General features: G+C 46.1%; 1 protein-coding gene across 3 annotated transcripts in view; it reads left to right on the top strand.

The window, feature by feature from the left end:
• Foxn3 (forkhead box N3) overlaps positions 1 to 17804 on the top strand; it is a 381858-nt gene extending 364054 nt beyond the window's left edge. For all 3 annotated transcript variants that reach the window (XM_005343444.3, XM_013346136.2, XM_026780643.1), the window contains one exon: positions 11211 to 17804. In XM_005343444.3, coding sequence (XP_005343501.1) covers positions 11211 to 11757 — 547 coding nt within the window. In that variant the 3' untranslated portion in view covers positions 11758 to 17804. The remainder of the gene's footprint in view (positions 1 to 11210) is intronic.
• The last annotated feature ends 6665 nt before the right edge of the window (positions 17805 to 24469 follow it).

Genomic DNA, 24469 nt, shown 5'->3' with positions numbered 1-24469 from the left:
CACTATCACCAGCCCCCGCGTAGGGTCCACCTCTGACTTAGGGTCCTCACGCACAGCGTGACAGGCTCCTACTTCTCTTATCCATCTATCAGTCACTGCCTTACTAGTTCCCTAAAATGTGACTCTTGGGCTACCAGAAACTTTCCACACCTCTCTCCACATCACCCTGGCACCCCCCATCCTGCCTTTCTTGAAGCAAATATGTTCAGTGATGGTTTTCCCCTATTGCCATAATAAAATACTCTGACAAATTGTGTAAAAGGAGAAAGGCTGGTGGTTCGGGGGTGTTGTCAGTCATGGCGGGGAAGTCAAAAGAGCAGGATCTCAGAGCAACAGGTCACTTAACGGTCAGGAATGCCGGGAGGGAGGAATACAAGCTCGTGTTCACCTCACTTTCTCCGTCCACACAGCCCAGCGCCCTCTGCCCACTGTGGACGGGTCTTTCCCACTCTGCTCATCTAGATGGTCCATGTAGGCATGCCAGAGGCCTGTCTCCCGGGTCTTCTGGATTCTGTCAGGTTGACAGCTAGCACTGACCGCCCGTGACTTGTGTGTCTTTCCCTTGCGGTGTCTGTCTTCTGTAGACTCCCTCCGTGTGCATGGGATTCCTGCAGAACACCTTTCTAAAAGGGAGCTTGCACTGTGGCCTTTTTGGTATGTGGCCGTGCTTGTTAGTGTTCCTCTGGGTCCCCTTTTCTTTTCTAGGTGGCTTGCTTGCCCAGGGTGGGATTAGGTCTTTTTCAGCCGACTAGTCAGGGTCTACACAGGGCAGAGCAAGCTGCTTGCTTGCTAAAGATCTGCAGCTTGGCTGCACGCCTCCTGCCCTACCCCAGCCACACACACACACTCACACACACATTGGGGTCATGGGTGCACCTGTATTACTTCCTTTCCTGTTGTTGTAACATACCGTGACCTAAGGTAACTCAGGGAAGAAAGGTTTCATTCTGTTAAGAGTTCTAGAGTCAATAGTCTGTCCACTATGGTGGAGAAGCATGGCATTGAAGCAGGAAGCTGACTGGTTATCATTTTATCGTTACACACACGCACACACGCACACACACACGCACACACACACACACGCACACACGCACACACACACACACACGCATGGAGGGGGTTGCATTAGCAGTATTTTCCAAATACTGTCCTCTATCTGCCCAACCCTCTGTTTTCCAAAAGAGGTTTCTACTTATTTGTTTGTTTGGAGGGGTTGCTCTGTAAGTCTGGGGACATTTGCTTGTGTTGTCTGCCCTAGTTATAGGGCGACTCAGAAGAGTGAGCCCCCAGCTGTGAAGGAATTTGCAGATTCTGCATTGCCTGAGACCCAGGAAGATGTGACTGGGAGGGAAATCCTGTTCTGTTCACTCTATTCATCACACTTTTAAGTTTGGCCACCTGCCCCTCGAACCTGAATTCAGCCGCACTGGAGAGAGAACCAGTCCAGGGAAGAATAGAACCCTGAATGCTGCCGGCCAATCCACAGGACGGTGTGTGCCTGCGGGTCCTGCGGGTGTGCCAGGGTTTGCCCGGGAAAGTCACTGAGCAGCAGTGCAGGCTGGTGCCCGCCTCTCCTCTGTGTGACAGGTTTCCTGTGTTCTTCTAATCACCTCCCCACTTAAGTGAAAATGTTTGTCTTTCGGGGATCTCTTTTCCCTCTCTACTGAGTGGCAAAGGCCATGTTTGTTTGTCTTGAGTCTGAAACTGTTATTGACATGGATGAAGTGTTACTTTTATTAGCCGATCATTACACAGCTTGTATTTGCTGGGTTCCTTTGCATATAATTATGATGCGAAATCTCCTTGTAAGAGCATCTGTCAATAGTGTAATTGACTCGACCGTGTTGACTTTCTACTCAATAACCTCCAAGATTGGCCCATCCTTCGACATCGGAAACCTGCTTATCTTTAAATTTGCTGGGGCGCGGAGTGCTCAGGATGCACCGTCCTTACGACTGTTGCCCGTGGCTAAGTGCGTGTTGCTTGCTTCTGCTCCCGCATTCCCAGGGGGAATCCTCTGAAGGTTCCATTGAATGGATGGATCTGGAAATGTGTGTTAGTGGAAGCATGCCTGCCTGAAGGCATGAGGCCCTAGGTCCAATGCCTAATATGACTCTAATGTGGGGAAGAGATTCCATCAGATGGAACACATGATCACAGACCCGGGAGAAGAGGGAGAGGGTGGGCCAGAGTTCATCTCTCCTAGTGGTGCTGTGTGCTGCCTCCCGGGTAGGGAGGTTACAAGTCTAGGATCTGAAACATCTTAATTTTAACTCCGAGGTTCTTTTTTCTTTTTTAAAGAAATTTTTAGTTTTTACTAAAGTAAAGTAAAGTGTGTGTGTGTGTGTGTGTGTGTGTGTGTGTGTTTCATTAGCGTGTGTTGCCCACTGGAAGCTGAAGAGGGTGTCACCTCCTGGAACTGGATTTAAAAACAGCTGTGACCCACCTTATTGGTACTAGGAACTGAGCTGTGGTCCTCTGACAGAACGGCCAGTGCTCCTAGCCCCTGAACCATCTCTCGATTCCCAGGACAGGACGTACGTGTGTGTGTGTGTGTGTGTGTGTGTGTGTGTGTGTGTGTGTGTGTGTGTGTGTGTTACATATCTGGGGATGGGGAGCATAAAGGTCAGAGAACCATGCAGGAGTCAGTTTTCTTCCCCACTACGTGACTGAGCTCACTTTATCAGGCTTAGCAGCGTGTGCCTTTCCCAGCTAAGCCATCTCACTGGCCCCTCGGGGCTGGTTTTGATTCCCCATATGTCCACTCCAACAGAAAAGAACTAAATGCCCCAGTTTTCACTGAGGATCAAGAGAATGGCTCTGAGGTGGGTCCTTGTTAGAGGGCTAGTGCCCAGAAACTATGTTCAGGAGACAGTCCCCTGGATCCTTGCTCTGTGGATCAGTGGTTCTGACCATGGCACGTGGGCATGCACACAGAAACCCATGGATTAGTAGACTTAGCACAGCCGTGATTCCTGCACATACTAAGGATACTCCGTGCAGATAGTTACAAATGACGTGGAGGGCTTGGGCACTCGCACTTTGTGCCTTCCCCATACTTTCACAGGCCTTGAACCTTGGGATTAGGCTGAACCACCACCACCTTTCCTGCAGGGCAAACTTAGGGTAAGGCCCCGGCTGTAAGTCCAGCCCTCGACATGTGCCAAAACTGCGAGGGAGAGCCCCATAATCACCATGTGCAGCTGCTTGGTTTCGTTTGGGTGTCTAAGAACCTCACTTGCAAACATTTCCCACAGAACAGGAGACAAGACATTGCTGCAGCTCACAGCACCAGTTCTTATGACCAGACCATTAGGAGAAACCTCCTTGTCATTGCTTTGCTCCTGGTCACCTAGAGAAGCCCCCCTGAGAGAGCAGCATTGATGGGGGTGTGTCCTAGAGACAGAAGTAGAGGGAAATGTGCCACCCATCTCTTCCCACGTTGTGTTGGGTTCTTTAAGGTGAAGCAGCTGTTGTCTTTTGTCTCTACACTGTGGCCTTCAAAGGTGGCTTCAGAATGTAGTATTAAATTTTTTATGCTTTGAGGCAGGAGGACAGGAGACGATAGTAAAGGGTGAGGTGGAGAAAGGACCCAAAGAACTCCATCAGAAAGACCACCCAAATCCCTCCCGGGCCTCACATCCCTGCAAGAGTCTTTGCTTCTGCCCTGCCTGGACCCGTGAAAGTGGATCTGCTCTGTGGAGCTCTCCTCATTTCTCCAGTCCTTGGCCAAATGCTTTAGAAAGTCCTGGTTTTGGCTCCTTGTCCCTTCCTGTGTCTGAACATCCTCAGCTCCTGCAGGTTCTGGGTAGGCCCCTGAGTGTGGGACCCTTCAGGACCTTGAGCCTCGTGCAGGAGAATCATGTTTTCTATTGTGCTTCCCTTGGATAGCACCCTAAGACAGAGCTACCATAGCTGTCAACCCCAGGAAGGGGCTCCCCTTACCCCTGTGCTCTTTCTCCTTGCCTCCACACCAATAGGACTCCAGGGCTAACAGGGGTCTTGAACTTTATTTCATAGATGATGTTCAGGTAGAATTAGACTGGATTCTACGAAGACTGTAGGGAAGAACTATGAACTCAGAGTTCTGACCCTCTTCGAGAGAATTTGAAACCTTGTGAGATGTAGTTCTCTGGTTAGTGGTTCTTTGCCTGCCTTTCCTTAAATCCTTCGTCTGTCTGTCTATCTGTCTCTTTTAGTTTTTATGTTTTGTGTATAAGTGTTTTGTCTGATTGGATGTCTGTACACCACATGTATGCAGTGCCTGCAGCAGCCAGAAGAGGGCGTCAGATCCCCTGGAACTAGAATTAGAAATGGTTGCGAGCCGTCATGTTGGTGCTGAAATTGGACCTGGGTCTGCAGGAAAAACAGCTATTACTCTTAACCACTGAGATGTCTCTGCAGCCCCTCCTTCTTCATTCTCCATTCTGGGAGCTATTTTTCAAAAAAAAAAAAAAAAAAATTTATGCAGTTTTTTTATTGATATACAAGAATATATGAAATATTTGGCAATTATTAGACGTTTGATGATACAGTGTTTGTGAACCCACCACCCAGCTTAGACTGCTTTGTCCTCTGCTAGGTAACCACGATCCCCTCCTTTTGCATTCAAAGGGTGTTGGTAACATAAACAACGTATTGTCAATTTTACACACTTTTGAATGTGTTTTTGCTAGCTGGAGCAATGCGTCTTCTTCAGTGAGGTCTGTTTGCTTCCTATACCTATAACTGTGTCGTTTATACTGATGGATAATGCCATACTGTGTGATTATCCCACTCAAAAGGCGTCTGGACCTTTTACAGTCATCTCACCAGCCCTTGATATTAATTATTTGTAGGAAGAGTTGGGCATGGTGGCGCACGCCTTTAACCCCAGCGCTCTGTGGGCAGAGGCAGGTGGCTTTCTGTGAGTTCTGGGACAGCCTGCTTTACATAGTGAGACTTCTTTAAAAAAGAAACAAAATCAAGTATATGTTATCATAATTACAAAATTCTACCCAGTCCTACTTTCCTGTATTTATCATTACTGATCATCAAATTTCATTTTTAAAAGATTCTATCACTTGAAACTCAGTAAAGTTTTCTCTAAATTTTTCTTTACTGTGATGAGCTGCATAATAAATTTGCTAGTTCTGAACAACATGTTCATTTCTCTGCTTATCACACCTGACGCATTGTGCTTTTATTGCTGGAGTTGGTGAACTGATATTTTAGATACGGATTTGGCCATTTAGTTTGTGCAGCCTGCCCTTCTAATGCGGTCCTCATCTAGTTGTGGTGTCAAGGTTATGTTAGCCTTGTAAATGTAATTGAGTATTTACTCTGATTAGCCGCTCTCACATCCCTTCCTATATGAAATCGAATGTCTTTATTGCCTGGTAGTTGAGGGAGCTCACTTGCAGGACAGTGTGGTGCTGGCATCACCCTTTCAGGATGGGTAGTTTAATCTGTGTAGTGATTGTAGGGTCAGCGGGCTTGGTGGTTCCTATTGACCTAACTGGGTGATTGTGTTTCACCTAAGTGTTCTTATATCTTGGTATAAAGTACTCTCGGTATTTACGATCTTTTAAGATTTCTTTTATAGCTACGTTCTGTTTCTATTTCATTTGTGTCTTCTCTTTTTTGCTTGGTTAAACTTGTCATTTTCTTCTTGCAAAGCACCGTTTCATTTGATTTGTCCTGTTTCCATTGACTGTATCTGTCTCTATGTGGACCATGTGAGTGTGGTTGCCCAGATCTCAGAAGAGGGCATCTGATCCTCTGGAGCTGAAGTTACATGTGGTTGTGAGCCATTGGGAGGGGTCTGGGCTGGACCTTGGTTCTTCCTCAGGAGTAGCCCTTAGCCCTTAGCAGCTGAGCCTTTTGTCTGACCCCTTCATTGGCTTTTGCTATTTACCTTCTGTTCTTCCCTGCTGTTTGTCTTCGTATAGATGCATACCTTTTTAAAATCCTTTTCCTACAAAGTTTAATGTTTTAATTTCCTTCCAACCACAGCCTTATTGCATCCTTCCTGACTTTTTTCTCATTATTGCTTCTTCTTTGACCAGTACATATTCTTAGAAGGGCATCTGTGACTTTCAAAACAAAAAAAAAAAAGGAGTAGAAGGTTCTTAATGTTCAGTCTCCACTTCAAGCATTCACCGTGAACTTAGATGCACAGTAACGTGAGACTTCTTCGGCATTTGAGATATTTAAGCCTAGTCTGGATGCCCCAGTATATATAGCCAAGTGTAGGTAGATAATAGATAGTTTAATACGATCAATTTTTTAAAAGTGTTCCACATGTACTTAAAAAAGTATTTTCCATTTTCATTATTTATGTATCTCTCTCTCTCTCTCTGTGTGTGTGTGTGTGTGTGTGTGTGTGTGTGTGTGTGTGTGTGTGTGTGATATGTGTGAGAAGTCTGATTGACACTGGGAATGACATGTTAAACCCATCACACCCTGGGTCTGGCTCTTCCTTCTTGAAACACTCTAGCTGTAGGAGATGTATTTTGGAGCCATCTTCTTTTTGGAAGAATTCCTGTTGAGAGCAGTTTGATCTCCCTGGCGAACCGAACATTTGTGGGTTAGGACTGTATCTATAGTCGTAGCATTTTGCCTTGAAACCTGTCTTTCATCCTGGCTGGCTTCCGCAACTGACACAGCACTTCCGTGATCTTGACCTTTCTTTGTTCTTTTGCTTTAGGCTCACGGTGTATAAACAGCATACCTTTTTCAATCCCTAGCACTAACGTGTACCTTTCTGGTTGAAGGGGGTTTTGCCCATTTTTATTAGCATCTTTGGATTCATATCCGTCTAATTTTGCACAAACTCATACTTTATCCCCAGCTTCCAGACCCTTCTGAGCATTATTTATGTTGACTTCTCCCTCTTCTCATTCCATTGCCTCCCAAGTTAAGCATCACGTTCCTCTTTCATTGTGAGCCCTAAAACTTTTGACATGAACCTCCTAAAATGTTTGATTGATATCTTTAACCTTGTGATCAATACCAAGCCTTTCGAATATTTTTGCTTCAGTTCTTGCCACCTCCCAAATGGGGAATTAAAAAGTCCAGTGCTTGGCCTGTTTTTCTTCTCTTTGTTCTTAAGCCATCGATCATAATTCTGTAGTTCAGTCACCGTTTGCTTGTGTCTCCTTTGCTAGTCATTTCTTCCTGTGTGCCAGGTCTTCCCTTTTAGATCACATTTGTGCTTCCCAAATAATGTTCTTAGGAAGTTTCTATAGTTTGTGGATAGCGCCTTGACCTTGTGTCTGTTTCTAGTCTGAAGGCGTCCTCTGACCCGTGTCCTCTCTTTCATCTTGACAGTGTTGTCTGCCCTCACTGGCTGTGGTCAGTCACTGCCCTCACTGGCTGTGGTCAGTCAGCTGATGCTTCTCCCTACACGTTGGTGTTTTCCTTCTACTTTTGTATCTCACCTTTGCCCAGCCCTGGCGTCCTGGTATAGCCAGCAATCTTCCTGCCTTGTCCTCTGAGGAGCTGGGACTGCCATGATACAGTGCTGTGATCTTTTGTGGTTTTGACTGATTGGTTAGGTTGTGTTGTTTGTGCCTAGCTGTCCTTGTGATTTTGGTTAAGTAATTAGATTGTTGGTTGGTTGGTTAATTTCTTTGGGTTTTTTTGTGACCTGTATTGCTTGTTTTTTGGCTTACCTTTTTTATTTGATAGTGATAGGTAGGCGTGGATTTCATTGTTTATCCTGATAAGCATGTATTGGCTTTTCTAGTTCAGCCAATCTAGAAATTTTTCAGCCATTAATTTGGTTGTGATATCTTGTGCTTTCTAACCCCTCTAAAAGTCCGGCTCAGTTTATGTGAAATTTTCTTGTGTTTGTTTGAGACAGTCTCCTAGCAAAGGTTGACCTTGAGCTCTCTATGTGGGTGGGTAAAGATGACCTTGAGCCCTGACCTCTCTGTCTTACACACAAGTGCTGGAATTGTGGGCAGCTACCACCACACACAGGTATTTTGAAGCCTGAAGCACATGGGTTGGGCTAGACTGTTTAGGAAGCTGGGGTTTCCTCCCACGTCTGCTCTGCCCCCCAGCACTGGGATTATAGACAGACTTCACAGCTCCCAGCTTCTGTATAAGCGCTGAACAAGCTCTCGTGACTCCTGTCTCCTCAGCACCAATGCTGTCCAGTTTGATGGTCAGTCCAGCCCTCTCACCTGCATTCCCCCCCCCTTAGCCATATTCTGCTGCATGTTGTATAATTTATTTTCCAGTCCGTAAGAGAGGGTCTTATGTATAGCCCAGGCCTCGCCCCCTGAGTGCCAGGGTTCCAGGGCTGTTGACCTCCTGTGCCTCGTCTTTGTTTGTTTTAAATACTAATCTCCTACTCTGTGGTCTCAACATGCGCAGTCTTTGCAGTTTGGGCTCTGTAGCTTTTTCTTTGCTGTCTCTCACTTATAATAGTGTATTTCCCTTGTGCTTAATGGCTTTAAAATTATGAACCTAGGTTCTGTGCACACTAATGAGTTGGGATTCTCTGTGGTTGGATTTGAAGTGCATTCATTATTCTAAGAAGATTTGCTTTTTCAAACTTCTGGGTGCCCATGGGAATGGTGGGCTTGAGTCTATTGTGACTCCCTTGGAGCGACCATAAAATCCATGAAGGTGACAAAACCAGTTTCCCATCTCTGCTTCTCTTTCCTCCTCCATCAGTTTGGGCTCTTGCCCCAGTCCTGGGGTAGGTATTTGTTCCAGGGAAAACCCCGGTTTCCTGATTCCCCCATTGCTCACATTTCAAGTTAGTTTTAAAATGATAGGTTGGATGGGTGGGTACATGTCTGTCCTCTTGTGTTGTATGTTATTTTTGTGAATGTTGCTGTGTGTGATGCCCATTCAGGGCTCAAAGGACAGCTTTGGTTCTGAGGATCAAACTCAGGCTGTCTAGTTTGTACAGCCCTCCCCATATTCCCTAGTGAACTCAGAATGCCTGTAAAATGCATCGCCGCGCCATATCTGTATTGTAGTCAGGGAAGCTGCTTCTAAATGTGTCTCCCTTGCTACCTGGTCAAAAGCTTTGACCAGGAGATGTTTAGAGCAAGCCTCTCTCTCTCAGCCCTATCTCTCTGCTTGTGGTTTCTTTGGTAGAGAGGCATTGTACTGCCTCCAGTCCCGTTTAGATGATCCTTATGTTAATCCTGTCTGCTTTTCATACTTGGCAAGAGGTCAGAATCTCAGGTCAGTGCCTAGCACAGGCAACTCTTCCAAATGACAACCAGTAGGTTTAGAACTGTTAATTCCTTAGGGAACCCTTGGGTACCAGGTAACTCAATGGTTCTCAACCTTTGTAATGCTGTGACCCCTTAATATAGTTCCTAATGTTATGGTGACCCCCCCACCACCACCATAAAAATTATTTTCATCGCTACTTACAACTATAATTTTGCTGCTGTTATGACTGATAATGTGTTTTCTGATGGTCTTTGGTGACCCCCCAAAGGAGTCGTGACCCACAGGTTGAGAACCATTGAGATAACCCATGGCATTTAAGCAGGGTGGAACAAAATGAGAGCCATAAGGAGAGCAGCAGTCAGCATCAGCCTGCACCGCGGCTTCTTAGTTACAAACACTGATCATTTTTACCTTGAATGATGACTGCAAGGCCTCACTTCCTGTATTCCCTCTGTGGATGAGAAAAGTGGTCAGCTTCCAGGTTTGAGATTGAGAGCACATGGCTTTGCTGGGCCTATGCTTTAAACTCCTAAGGGCCTGTTGAGATCAAGTGGCTTTCGCTGATGCTAATCTGTGGTCACCGTGAAGATCATGATTCACAGACTCGGCCAAGGCTGAGAAGCTGCAGGCATTTCAGCTGTATCGAATGTCAACTGGAATGAATGGTTTCGGGTTTGGGTTCTGGGGTGGAGGCGGTAGTTAGAAACGCACCTTCCAACGAGTTCAGGATGGCTAATTTCTTCTCAGCATTTGGTGTCCTGGAGTGACAACCCCCTGCAGCAGGAGGCATCTGACACCAGCTCAGTGCAGCTGGCCTACACCAACATGAGCCACTTTGTGCCAAGTTATTAATAATTGAAGGAGCTTGTCACTCCCTGCAGAGTTTGGTGTGTAATTTATGGATTATAAACCCGTGCTGAAATCTCAGAGAAAGTTAATTTCATTAAGTAAGGATGAGATCCAGTTATATTCCAGTTCTCACGCCCCAAAAGTGCACCAGTATGCCTGTCTCCGCCAGAAGGTTCTGGCAGTGTCTATACTGGTCCCGTATCAGCACAGGACACATCCTTCTCGGGACTTGGGGGAGATGTTTAAAGTTCCTTCTCCCTTTGACTATAGTACCCCATGCCTCCTGCGCTCATTTGTCCCTCAGACTCCCACCCACCCTGGGCACCTGCTGTGTGCCAGGCACATCAGGAAAGCAGCAGAAGGTGGGCACGGTGCCTCTCCCTACCTCCGAACAAGGAGACATAGAATGGCCAGTGGCATAAATATACACAAGAAGTGACCCGGAGCATGGTGGGTGCTGGGAGAGCCCATGTGACGTTCTAGCAGGGGAATTGCAGGAGAACACTGATCTGAGTGCAGCTGAGCTGGTTTCAGTCCCAGCTCTGTCACTATCGGTGTGGCTTTAGTCAGTGACCGAACTTTGTGGCACTCACTTCTGACCCATGTGAAGAAGGAGGCTGAGGTCCACTTGATGGAGTTAAACACGCTTATGGGCTCAGCGGGGCGTCTGTTGGTCGGGAGCTCAAGAAACAGTAACTTCCGGCCTCTCCTCCATGAGACAGCCCCGACTTACTGTTTCGTTAGATGCTCGAATCTTCACTAACAGCCCTCCTGGATCTCCTCTCTTACATACTCCGTGCACATCGGCAGAGTGAGTGAGAGAGAGGGCACCTGAGTGAGCAGCTGTCACCACAAGGCAGGACTCTTCCCCGCATGTTGTATTTAGCCTTCTGACAAATGCCACTTCATACAACAATTCCAGAAGAGAATATGCCTTTGTTTCAGAGGTGCCCAGCCAGCATCGGCTGGTGGTGTCTTACTCCATCACCTCAAAGTATTGCTTTGACAACTCAGACGCCGTGGATTAAGTGAACGTGTCTGTTGGGGTGGGAAGGGATGAGCGTGAGGACAGGGCGGGGACGGGGGCCCTTCTGCAGAGATCGTTGTACCTGTTAGCAGTGCCTGCAGGAGCCTCCACCAGAGAAGGTGTAATTTGGTGTTTCCTCTTCCGTCTGCAGGAATAGCATCACCAGTTGCCGGATGCGGACTGAGAGTGAGCCGCCGTGTGGCTCCCCGGTAGTCAGTGGCGATCCCAAGGAGGATCACAACTACAGTAGTGCCAAGTCCTCCAATGCTCGAAGCACCTCTCCTGCCAGCGACTCCATCTCCTCTTCCTCTTCCTCGGCTGACGACCACTATGAGTTTGCCACCAAGGGGAGCCAGGAGGGCAGTGAGGGAAGCTTCCAGAGCCACGAGAGCCACAGCGAGACAGAGGAGGATGACAGGAAGCCCAGCCAGAAGGAGGCCAAGGATGCCCTGGGGGACAGCGGGTACGCATCCCAGCACAAGAAGCGGCAGCACTTCGCCAAGGCCAGGAAGGTCCCCAGCGACACACTGCCCCTCAAAAAGAGACGCACAGAAAAACCCCCCGAGAGTGACGATGAGGAGATGAAAGAGGCCGCCGGCTCCCTCCTGCACTTGGCGGGGATCCGGTCCTGTTTGAACAACATCACCAATCGGACGGCCAAGGGGCAAAAAGAACAAAAGGAAACCACAAAAAATTGAAACAAGTCTCTGATTTGTTTTGAACTTATGGCCATTTGGTTTCAGCAGGTCAGGAGATTTCTAATGATTTGTGGCAATATCAGCAATTTTTTCTTTTTCTTTTTTTTTCCTTTTGTTGGTTTGGTTTTCTTTCTTTTTTTTTTTCTTTTTAATTTGCCCCCCGCTCCTTTGTTTTTGGACCCTTAAGAATTTTATGTTTAAAGGAGATTGAAGCCATAGAACTCATGTTGACACTCAGCCGTTTTACAAAAGCTTTTCTTTATCTGAAGACAAAAACCGAAAGAAAAAAAAAGCCAAAATTAACCATTGCTTCCTGCAGCCTGTCAGACACCTGTGACTGAACCCACAGGGATGTCAGCATTAATGTCACAGGAACACTCCTGCGCCACCCAGGAGGCACGCATGCAGAATCATCACGCTCAGGCCAACCCTTAGGTTTAAAAAGTCAATTTTGTTTGGAGTGAAACTGGGGAGCAATCGCAGAGACGGAGGAGCCCCATGTCCCCCTGGGAACAGCATCCGCTAAGGGTAACACTGTGCTCTGGCCAGAAACGCCAATGGCATGGCCAGATAGCAAGCCCAGGGCTCGGCTGCCAGTCTTCTGTACTTCTTAAGCTTGAACCTGGTACCGTCTCACAAGTTGACTACCAGACTGTTCAGTACATCCGGCCTCAGTGTCTAAGGGGGAGAGACAGGGAAAATTCTTAGAGCCATTGCTAACCACTGAATTCTGCTCTCTGTTCAATTAAGAAGACTTCAAAAAGCCATAAGCCTGAAGGTTGGCCCTGTGTGCGCCTGCACACACACACACACACACACACACACACACACACACACACACACACAGACTTAAAGCTGATGCAGAAAACAGGCTATATCCTTTTAACTGCCCAAGTGAAAGCAATCATGCCCAAAACATGACAGCAGCTGTTAAGGAAAAATGGTACAGATTCTTTCCCATTCAAACAATTTGATCCAAGTTTGGGGGGGGGGGTGCTACAAAAACTGCCGTTCATATTGTGATGTCTTTTTAAGAGGTTAAAGGCGCACTGATGGACACGAAAAGCAAAAACATGGTAATCAATACAACTCCTATACAGCTCTCAAAAAGGGTTTGCAATTAATGCCAGAACTCATTCTTTGCAAAAATAAAAAAATAAAATCAGTGGTTTTCACATTCAGCCAGTGTAGCCAGCAGAAATTTCTGATCCACGATGCATGGATTCCTTTGAAGAAAAAAAAAAGAAAATTAAAAAAAAATCACAAAAATAAACTTTTTTTTATTCAAAAATAACAAAGTTCTTGTAAGGTAAATAATGTATTTAGCATGAAGCATGAATTATTTTCATATAAATATAGAAAATAGAGAGAAGGCTATGCCTCTAATTTTTAAGCCCTTAGGCTTAGAGGTTCTTTTGTTCTTTTTTTCCTTTCTTTTTTTTTCTTTTCCTTTTTTTTCCCCTTTTTCTTTTGTTGTTGTTGTTATTTTGTTTTGGTTTTTTGAAGCAGGTGTTTAAGGTTTAACCTTCTTCAGGGACAAAACTCTGACTGTTGGGGAACTTACTCTGCAATATAAATTATCTCCGTACTCTGGTAGGGCTTGGTTGGTTGAGCTCTATACTGCCTTGTCCGCACTCAGCCCCGACCCCTCTGATTCTCTACTGAAGAGTGTGTCCTTCCCTTTGTCTGTATGTGTTTAACATGACGCAATAATTCGAGGGCAAACTTAGTAGTGTGTATGATAGAGTCAAGAGAATGATGGGATGCTTACTTGAGAAAAACCATGACCGTGATTTGGTTCTAGGAAAAAGGCAGTGAATAATTATGCAAATTCGCCAGAAGAAGGGGGAACATGCTAATGGGCCTTATTGGGTGAGGGTAAGAGATAGGGTGCATGGGTAGGAGGAAGTAAGTGATTATGGGCTTGGATGGGCCAGCCCTGTGTGTTTTGCTGCGACTGTGAGGTTTCGCAGTGAGAAGGGGGCTGGCTGTCGCTGCCTCTTCAGCTGTAGTCGCCCTGGGACTAAGACCACCAAGATAGTGAGAGCTGAATGACAACCAGACCATGTCACACAAGCCAGAAACTCCAGTTACCTTTGCCAAAAAAAAAAGAAACCTGTTTGTCCTTGAGGTCTAAAGAGAAATCCCTAAAACAATATGGCCTTCCACCCAAACGGAGGGAACTTGTAAAAACACTACCATGGCTCAGGGTCGGATGTTTGGGAGAGGGAGAAAACTGAGGTGACCTTGGACTTTTGAAACAGGACAGGAGCCTTTAAAGTTATGTCCGCCTGTCGGAACCAGGTACCATGGCAACCGCATCTGCCTGGAAGGAAGGAGGTTCTCTGCTGCCTCCCCCTACTTAACCTGAAGGCAGCTCCAGAGAGAACAGGAGTTGGGGGCGGGCGAGATTTACTCAGACCTGTCCCTGAACCTGGCCCCTCAAGGGGGTTCCGGATTAGATGAGAACACAGGTGTTTTCCCAGTGCCCTGATCTCTCTCCCCACAAACCTCTGACACCCTACAAGCCATCCATGGCTCTGGAACCTGAGCCACACTTTGATTTCTGCTGTTACCTAACCAAGTCCAAAAGACCACCCTCCCCACCCCCAAAAACGGTGAGACTCAGACCTCTACTGAAGGCGAAGGTAAGCGCTCGGCACTGTTTCTGGCAGGGGACTTCTTCCGATGAAAACCCCACGTGGGCCGTCTCCCCTCGTTTCACTTTTCCGAAGGGGCAGAGGCCTCTTTCAGAGATAACAAGATGCAGTGTGTGTGTGATTTACTTTTCTGATCTCCCAGAGATCTAGAAAACTATCTTATACAAGTGCGTTCTGAACCCCAGAACCACTCTTTTTGCATAAATACCTCATCCGGCAGCTTTCTAAGTGTTATTTTCCTGAGCCTCCCTTGGCGCCTTTGTTGGAATTTTCTGGAAGACTTGTTGGGGAAACTTTAGTAAGGGTACTTTTTTCTATTTTCCTTCTGTTTTGGGAGGCATACACATTATGCATAACCAAAACAATGGCTCAATTGTGTTTAACTCTGTATTTTGACTGTTGAGGCGAAAACAAAGTTATCAATGTGTATGTGGATGTTTGTAGCGAAGTCTGCCGACTGAGGCTGTCCGTGTCCTTAACAAGCCAAGGGGCAGGAGGCACCCTCTCTTTCCCCTCCCCCAAGAGCAGTAGAGAATTTAAGCACAAGCTTATTTGTGAAAGAATATTTTGCTTAAGTGTAATTCACTTTAGTCTTGGACTTTGTTCCCAAACGTCAGGTGTTCTTTTAGCTTTCACACTAGCCTGTGTATCCATTAGTCTGACAGATCGCCTGAGCATCGTTCAAGGGGTGTGGTGTTCTTTCTTTGTGGTTCATGTGTCATTCCAGGGTCTCATGTACTCACATGGGGCAGGGGGGAGGGGGAAACGGGGAACTATAGCAATATTTACAGATGCTTTGGAAACAACAGTGACCACATCAGCACCATGGCATTACAACCACTGGCTGTTGGCCCTCAGACACATTTAAGAGGAGAGACAGTGGCTTTCTTTCCTTAGGTGAAAAACGCACCAACCTTTATCCCCTCTTGCTTATCTTTCTGCTTTCTCTAGGACTTTGTGGAAAGGGTTTGCATCGTAGATTTTCTTTCTGGTTCATCACAAGCGCCCACTTCCCTCCCCCTTTCCAGTCAGGATATTTCTCAAGAGTTCTTTTGGTAAAGCTGGCTCTCTGAAACTAAAGCTGAACCAAACCCACATGTGTAAGGAAACCGTGGTCAGGACACCTGAAGCAAGTCTCTCTCTTTGCCTGGGTCTTCAAGAAAGAATGGGTTGACACCCTTCCCTAAGAATGGGTTTTTCCTGTAGAGTCATTCAGCATGTCTAGCGCTTTCTGTTCATAGCGGTTCCTATCATGGAACATTCTAGGAGTATTGCATTCAGTGGTGCCCAGGCAAGAGAGAATGGCTTTGGTGCCCAGCCTAAGAGTTTAACACAGCAAGCCCATGCTCAGCACCCCAAGTCACCAATTTTGGGTTTCAGTGGTGCCACTCTGGGACCTCCAGCCTCTTGGGGAGGGGTGGGGTGGCTATAACATGATGCCAGAGTTAGGGACAAGTGACCCACATGGGACGTTTTCCCATATATAGGGTTAGACTAAATTTAGGGTGATCCTCTTCCCCTCTCAAACCTTATTCACATTGGGACTCATTTCTTTCTGGTGGATCACAGCTGCCCAGATGTTGCAACTGATTTCTTTGTTTCTATGAAGAAATCCTTTTCTTTCGTCTTGAGAAGGTTTTTTATTTTTAGTATTATTTTTTGCCACCAAAAGAAAACATTGGAGCATATGTCCCCTCTTGATTGTGACTTGCCAGTGTTGACAGTTCAGTCCTTCGTGTTGTAGGTCCCAGCCCACCAGTACTATATCAAACACTGTTAGGCACATGATGCAGCACTGTGATCTAATTTAAATAATACTTTTTTATTATTTATACTACTATATATAATATACATCAACACTTTTGCTATATAACCTACGTGATAAACCCTTTTTAGTTACCTGTCAGACTAGACTTCGGTTTCTATTGCAGTTAACAGTTACAGAATTGTAATGGTGTCTTTTATTGTTTTTCCTTTGTAATGGAATGTGTAAATCAAAGTATATACATTGTGTGGTGTTCCTGTTTCTTGGGATGTCATGAGGAGTTACACACGGCATTCAGTGTTCTGTATAGACCCGCCCACCTTTGTGAATTCATCTGTTAACCCTTCTTTGTTTGAGAGCGCGCCAGCCACGGTGGCTAACTCCCAGCGTCTTCTCCCCTGCTGGCTGTTCTTGAATTAAGCACAGACTTGTCCACTAGGTTGCTTTATCATGAATAATGGGTGTGACTTGGTCACTCTTCCACCCTTCAGCAAACAAGTGCTAGCTTCACTGACCAAAAAAAAAAAAAAAAAAAAAATTAAGGAAGGAAAACACCATTTTAAAGCGATCACCTTTTCATGGCCGAAATGGATATGTCTATGGTGCTGCCCCGTGCTGTGGAGCTTCTGGAATGCTGAGGAATTCCACTGAGGAATGCTCATTTCTGATTTGCTGTGGGATGCTCACAAATACCCTTCCTATCTTGTTAGTATTGAAATCAAGACTCTTTATTTGAGATCTCTACAGCAGTGTTTCTCCGATGTGTCTCATTTGCAAAAGCGGAGAACATGCCTTCTCCACCCTTTTGCAAATAATCAATGCTCCATATTGGATTCTCAGCAGACTTCGATATGGTGATCCTGTCAAACCTAGAAATTGTTTTCTATCTTGGCATACCTGACTCCCCCCATTTCCCCTGTTTTAGAGGAAACAGCACACTTTCTGTTTTGGATGCATTCACCATTTCTTGAGTGTGTGTGTTGAAGCCATCCAAGGCCACAGCTGGCTCAGCCAGTCCCCCACTACCTGCACTGTCATGGTGAACGTGGGGGTGGAGAAAGTATCAGTGTGTGTGTCTGGGAAATGGCTACATGGACATTTTCTTAATACTCTGATTCTGTAACATTTCTGAGTTTTGTTTTAATTTTACAGAAAACAAAACCATAGTGACAAAACAGCGAGAAGGCCTAGAGGGTTGTGGCCGAATCTTGGGGTCACCCCACCTTTCCAGGCCAACAGATCTACAAGGCCAAATTAATTTATAAGAGTAATAATTTCTTCAGAAGCCAATTTCTTTTTTTCTGTATTTCTGTATGAAACTGCCAATATCATGAACAGAAGGGGAGAATCTTACAGGAGAAGGAAAATGATGTCCGTTGGGTGGTGCTTGCCTTTGCCTAAAGCAGCGGTGTGGAGACGGCGCCATCAGCCAAGCTCGGGGGACTTGGTGTTGCTTGGGAGGGATCCATACAGCATTTTGCGTTCTTCATGTGTAATCATATTGCCAAAGACAAACTACTTCATCATTTATTGTAAATAACACTTCCCCAGACCTACCATAAAGTTTCTGTGATGTATTGTCTTCCAGTTGCAATAAAAATTACTGAGTTGCATCAATTGAAGAGGAGCCTTGTGTGTTGTGTAACCACTGAACTGTGGAAGAGACCGTGTGTGTGTGTGTGTGTGTGTGTGTGTGTGTATGCTGTGTACAGAGGCCAAAGGTTGATGTTTTCCTTGATAAATCCCCAATGTTTATTTATTTAATGTGTATTGTGTCTGTGTTTGTATGCCAGCTATTTGTGGAGGCCAGAAGGGAGCGTCAGATCCCCGGGTACTGGAGTAACGGGGTTGTGAGTTGCCTGATGCAGGTGCTGGAAACCAAACTTGGATCCTCTGGAAGATACTCTACCTTTTGAGACAGGAACTGCCACTGAACCAGAAGGTCACCATTAACTAGGCTGACTTGCCAGCAAGCTCTAGGAGTCCTCTGTTTCTGCCTGGGGTTAGAAGTATATATATGCATGACCATCCGCCCTGCCCTGCCTTTTTGTTTTGTTTTGTTTTGTTTCCTTTTTCTAATGTGGATGCTGTTGATCTGAACTCAGGTATCTGGGTTTGCACAGGAGGAGACCTTTTACCCCCTGAGCCATCTCCCTGGTCTCAAGACATCCCCCTGTTTCTAACCCACAAAAGCATATCTACACAATTTTCTGTCTGGTTTTAGAGTCTTAACTGCACGCAGTACCCATCTTCACACCTGCCTTCATTTTGATGAGAAATTCTGCAAAGCCACTAGTGTAGGACAGACACAGGGCTCCTGTCATCAGTCACAGAATGTATGACTAAGATCTTGTCTTGTCTGGAAGTCGCCAAATACTAAAATAAAGATGTACTTTGGGATTGGGGTCTGCCCACCTGTCCTATATCCTGAGGGTCTCAAGTGATGACATCCCAGCACGAAATGTCACCAGTGCTTCAGTGCCCCCGCCAGTCCCTATACATATGTACCCTGTGAGCCTCCTTTCTAGTATAATAAAAGAAAATCAGCTGTATGCAGCCAGGATGGCGTGGGGAATCACATGGCAAGGCCAGAAGGGAGCGATTAAGGGCTAAATTTGTTCTTTATAACAACCCCTTGTCCTGGGAAATAACCAGGTCCTGCGGGAACTACACTAATATCTGCTGAGCATGGTGCCCCTTAGGACCTAATTATCTTCACCTCTTAAAGGACCTGCCACCATCCTGGGGCCCATGGTTCCAGCAGACGAGTCTCTGTAGCACACACCCAAAGCAGGTGACTAAGCATCTGTCATCTCTGATAGAGAGGAAGGGATGCTCCTAAAAGATTTCCTGGTCCCTTTCATGGAGTTCTGACTTTTAGTGGGTCAGGTCTTCAGGCATGCACAGCGGGCCTTCTACCCTAAGCCATCCCTGCAGTGCTCTAAGATTCCATCCCGTTGTTTCATTTTGTTTTGCTTTTTAACCTGGGCTTCACCACCCACTAAGGCATCTTTGTCAGGCTGTATCCCTTAGCTGCTATCCTGGGTCACAGTGTTATTGTGGAAGTAATAGTCCAACTGTCCCTGATGGATGATAATTCCCAGTGTCCTCCAAGTGTCCCCTTCAATGTCCTGCTTGGCCCATGCTTCTTTGGGTCTTGCTTTCAAGATCACCTTGAAAGTCACGGTACGTCCTCTCAATGCCAAGTCAGTGCTTGAGGAGAGACATTATTGGGAGGAAGGGTAGATGTCATTCACTGAGCCAAATCTGATGAGTTATTTAATTTGCCATGTTGAGTAATGCTTGAGGCTCCAAGCAGGTAGCTTCAGAAAATAGCACATACAACTGTGTGTACATGTTTGATTCGTGTGTGTATGCACACGTATGTTTGGGTAAACAAGGATGCCTGTATGTGAATCAGAGGTCCACAGTCCCTCTCTATTTTATTTTTATTACTATTAATTTTATTTATGTGTGGAGGTGTTTTGTCTGTATCTATATGTGTGCACTTCATGCATGCCTGGTACCCATAGAGGCTCGAAGAGGACACTGGATGCCCTAGAATTAGAGTTACAGTCTTGAGCCTCCATGTGGATGCTGGAGATTGAACACAGGTCCTCTGAAAGAGCATCTAGTGCTCTTCATTGCTGAATCATCTCTCCAGCCTCCATCTTATTATTTTTTTTGAACAAGGTCTCATTGAACCTGGAGCTTACCAATTTGGTTAGGCCGACTGGCCAGAAACCCCCAGGCATCTTGTATCCCACTTCCTTTTCACTGGATATTCAATACAAACCACTGCATCTGGATTGTTGTTGTTGTTGGATGTGGGGTGGGCATCTAGATTTTTTTTCTTTTTGGATGTGGGGGTGGGTATTGAACTCAAATCCTCATGCTTGCTTGGCACGTACGTTACAGACTGAGTTCTCTCCCCAGCTGCCATACAACCATTCTTGAAATTTTCAAGGCAGCTGGAACTGCGACCTGGACAATCAAAATAGCTAAGAGAATTCTCAAAAGTATAGCACCTGCAGGCTGCTCCTTTTTTCTTCTTCAGCAGGTTCTTGTCTCATACCAAGCACCCCCGCCACAGTTAACCCTTCACACCTCTCCCAGCATTCCTCACCCCAACTCTGCCCCACCCCAGATCCACTCTTTACCCATTTGAGAAAAAACAGACCTCAGGGAGACAACAGCCAAACAGGACAAAACAAGTTGCAATAAGACAAGGCAAAAGCTCTGGTTGAGACTGAACCAGGTAACTTAATAGGGGTAAAGAGTCTCAAGAGGAGGCAGAAGAGTCAGAGTTACACCGGGTACCACTGTTAGGAGTCCCACAAAATCACCAGGCTATGGCCCATAACATATACACAGAGAACCTGGTGCAGACCCATGCAGGCCACAGGCTTGCCACTTCGGTCTCCATGAGCCCATGTGAGCCCCACGTAGCTGAACAGATAGACCATGTTCTCCTGGTGTCCTCCATCTCCTCTGACTCCTACAGTCTTTCCTCCTCCTCTGCAGAGGGGTTCCCCAGGCTTCTAATGAGACATTCCATCCTGTAAATCCTCAGAGCAGTGGAACACCCCCAAGTACTTGTCCCTCTAAGAAGGTGGGGAACACTGGCTACATAGGGTTAGCATGCCAGAATCTCATTCATTAGTGGAATTAACCAGACAGATTGCTCCACCAGCTAAGAATAGCCATGCGTCCCACCCATGGAGATGAGAAAGAGCTATTGCTCTGGCAGTGCTGTCTGTGTCCAGGCCAGTGAGGTTTCCTGTGTTGCGTGGGCTTAAGCTGCAGGCCCCACCCCTGATGGTGCCCATCTGTCAAATCAGTTTTGCAACCATACGTGTATGTATGTGTGTTCTTACACACTCACACGGTACCTCAGGGATCTTAGAAGCCCTTTGGCTTGCTGTGTCTTGGAAGGATGTCTATGCTATTCTTGGCTTGGCTGCTTTCTCCTCTCATGACCCAGGAAGTATTCTAAACTAAGAATTTACAACCTCTTAGAAGGTTCTGGGTAGCTGAGGGTGTTTCGGAGGAAGCCTGGTTGACTAGGAGACTTTTATTTATGAGTTGAAAGCCCGTGTTCTGTCCCATCACTTTTCAGATAACCGTGTAAGATCCATGGTAAGTGTGAGTGTTGTTTGAGACAGTCTCATGTAACCCAGGCCAGCCTTGAACTTGAGCAAAGCCTGCCCCCACCCCACCCCTGAGTGTCGGTATCACAAGTATATTTCATCATGCCCAACTACTGTGTACTTTGACCTTTCCCCTGTCTCATCATTAGAAATATAAAATCAGAGAGAGGCTTGTGAACTGAATAAGGACTTTTTTTTTTAAAGTTTGGAGAGAGGACAGGTGTTGTTTTGTTTTTTCACTCAAGCAGAAGTGAAGGAATCAGTGTGTTGAGCGTTTGCCCCCTGCATGTAAATCAGCCGTCCCGGGAGGGGCATGTTTGAATAGTGCTCAGAGCAGTCATACCTTAATTTGAAATCATTCCTGGGCATTTGTGGATAAAGCACCCTAATGACTTGAGAACTGTTTTATGTTACTCCATAATAAAATGCTTTGGGAGCAGACAGCTAAATCTCCCTCAAATACAGCAACTCATTTGAGGGGGATTGAGGATTCCACTTTTCTCCCCATCTGCTACACATTTCCGTACTGGCTTCTAACACTATGTAATCTGGAAGTGCCATGTGATGGGATATCTGAAAATCTGGTAGCGGCTGCCTCTGTAAATCCCAGGACACAGGTTCTTCATTCAAGGGCCCGTTCTGTTCACATCAGAAACCCAAGAGATGTGTGCATTTTTTTTACATCAGCCCTAAATATTTTAAACAAAGCAGGGGACATCAGAGGTCACTGAATCCAAACTCCCCAACTCATAGGCCAGGTATCGGAGGCACAGGGAAGTTAAGGGATTTGTGCCAAATGACCCCACTTGCCGATGACGGGACAGGACTTGAAAGAGTGGGAAAGTTCTGCCCTTTAGCCGTGTTCATAGGATCGCTGTACGGGTGGGATGTGCTCACCTCACGTGATGTCCTGTGCATTTCCCATTTAGCTGCAGTGAAAATGACAATCTAGAATGACACCAAAATGCCACCTTGCTTCTCATGTCTATGTTGTCTACGGTATCCCCACATAAGCACTATTAGAACGGACATCTTCAGACAGGGTTTTATCCTTATCTTTGTTCAGTTTCACCTCATTGTTGGTTCATTGTCTGAACCCAGGTCTGATTGACAGAGGAGTAACAGGTAGGAAGGCATTGCTTTTGTCAACCAGAACATGTGTTGTCTTAAATCCGTTTTCTGTTCCTAGTAAGAGTGTCACAGAGCTGGGTGTGGGGACACTCACTTGGGATCCCCCACACTAGAGGAGTATGAGAAGCAGGATTCAAAGCCATCCTGGACTTGGTAAAACTGTCTCAAAGGGGAGAGGGTAGGGAGCAATTCCACAGACGACGGGGTGAGAGTTACTTTAGCTGACAACTCTGGTTCAAGGTCAGGGGCCACACGTGGGAGGGCCTTATGCTGGCAGAATAGGAAGCAGTACAGGGCAGGCAGCAAGTGTGCAGGAGACCTAACCATCCTAGGTTCCAGATCCTCCTCAAGTTCATTCGCTAGTCACTTAGTCATAGGTGGACTAACGTTCTCATGAGGGCTGAACCGTAATCACCTCCTGAAGGGCCCACTTGGGCCCACCCTGTACTATCTTGTAACTAGACCTTCTTGGTTGTATTTCTGTTGCTGTGATAAAAAAATAATACCCCGACAAAAAGCAACTGAGGGGAGAATTGGGTTTATTTCACCCTAATGTCCTAGGTTACAGTCCATCACAGCAGAGAAATGAAACTGTCAGGAGCTTAAAGCAGCCAGTCCCATCATATCGACAGTGAAGAGCAGGAAGAAGGAAATGGCGTGCATTCTCACTTGCTTGGTTCTTTCTAGTCAGCCTGAGTTCTCCACTCTTAACACAGCTCAGGATCCCCTGCCTAGGGAATTGGTTCTGCTCACCCTGGGCTGCGTCTTCCCACATCAATTAATTAACAGTCCCCTAGAGACAAACCCAATGTGGAAAATCCTTCACTGAGCCTCTCATCCCAGGTGAATCTAAGTATGTCGTGTTGGCAGTTAAAGTTAACATCACAGGGATCAGCTTCCAATGTGGTTTTCAAAGACACAAGCCATATCCAAGAACACAATGTTTGCTAGCCGGGTGTCATTCAATCAGAAAGTTGAGAGTACCCTTCATATACTGACTAGGGCAAGGCCGTCTGTTCTAGAGGTCCTTCTGCAGTTCTGCTTGGCATACTCATCACTTTAAGATCCTTTGTTCAGCTAGGTATCCAGGGACCTAGCTATCTGAAGATGTTAGCTACATTTTTTCCCCTCTTCAACCCATCACAGGTTTATCCTAGGGTAGAGGAAGGGGTGACTCAGCCATTAGGAGCAACTGCTGCTCTTGCGAAGGATCCAGGTTCAGTTCCCAACACTCATGTGGTGATTCACAACCATCTGTAACTCCAGTTCCAGTGGATACAACACCCTCTTCTGACCTCTGCAGGAACTGCACGTATGTGGTTCACATCATACAGGCAGGCAAAACACACACATACAATAAAAATAAATAAGTATTTTGTTGGTTCTTTTTGACACAGTCTTTATGTAGCCCAGACTGGCCTCAAACTCACAGACAGCTGCCTGCCTCTGCCTCCCAAGTACTGGGACTACAATCACATGCCATCTATCACTCCTGGCCCAATATATAGTTTGTCAAAGTTTGTCCAACTATTAAAATAAATACAGTCTTGATATGGTTTAGATATGAAGGGTCTCCCACTAAATCTTACATTAAAGACTTAGTCCACAGCTGGTAGATTGAACAGTTGAGAAGTACTGGATTACCAGGGCTCTGATACTTAAATAGCATTCTTGGGGTGATAGAAAGCCCTGGCCTTCTATACATATGCATAGAAGCACACATGAACCTGAGCACACACACATAATGTACACCTCCCCACACACCACATATACCACATACACACACCACACACACACCACACACACACCACACACACACCACACACGCACACACGCGCACACACACCACACACGCACACACACCACACATGCACACACACACCACACACGCACGCACACACACCACACATGCGCACACACACGCCACACACACCCTATGCTTTGTGGCCACAGCACAGATCCACATCCCCTCCCTGTTCCCTTTTTCTGTCCCTCCTCTCTCTTTT

Source organism: Microtus ochrogaster, chromosome 1, assembly GCF_000317375.1.
Source record: "Microtus ochrogaster isolate Prairie Vole_2 chromosome 1, MicOch1.0, whole genome shotgun sequence".
NCBI classification, from domain to species: domain Eukaryota; kingdom Metazoa; phylum Chordata; class Mammalia; order Rodentia; family Cricetidae; genus Microtus; species Microtus ochrogaster.
The sequence above is the reverse complement of the archived record's forward strand: the minus strand, read 5'-3'. Positions and strand labels throughout refer to the sequence as shown.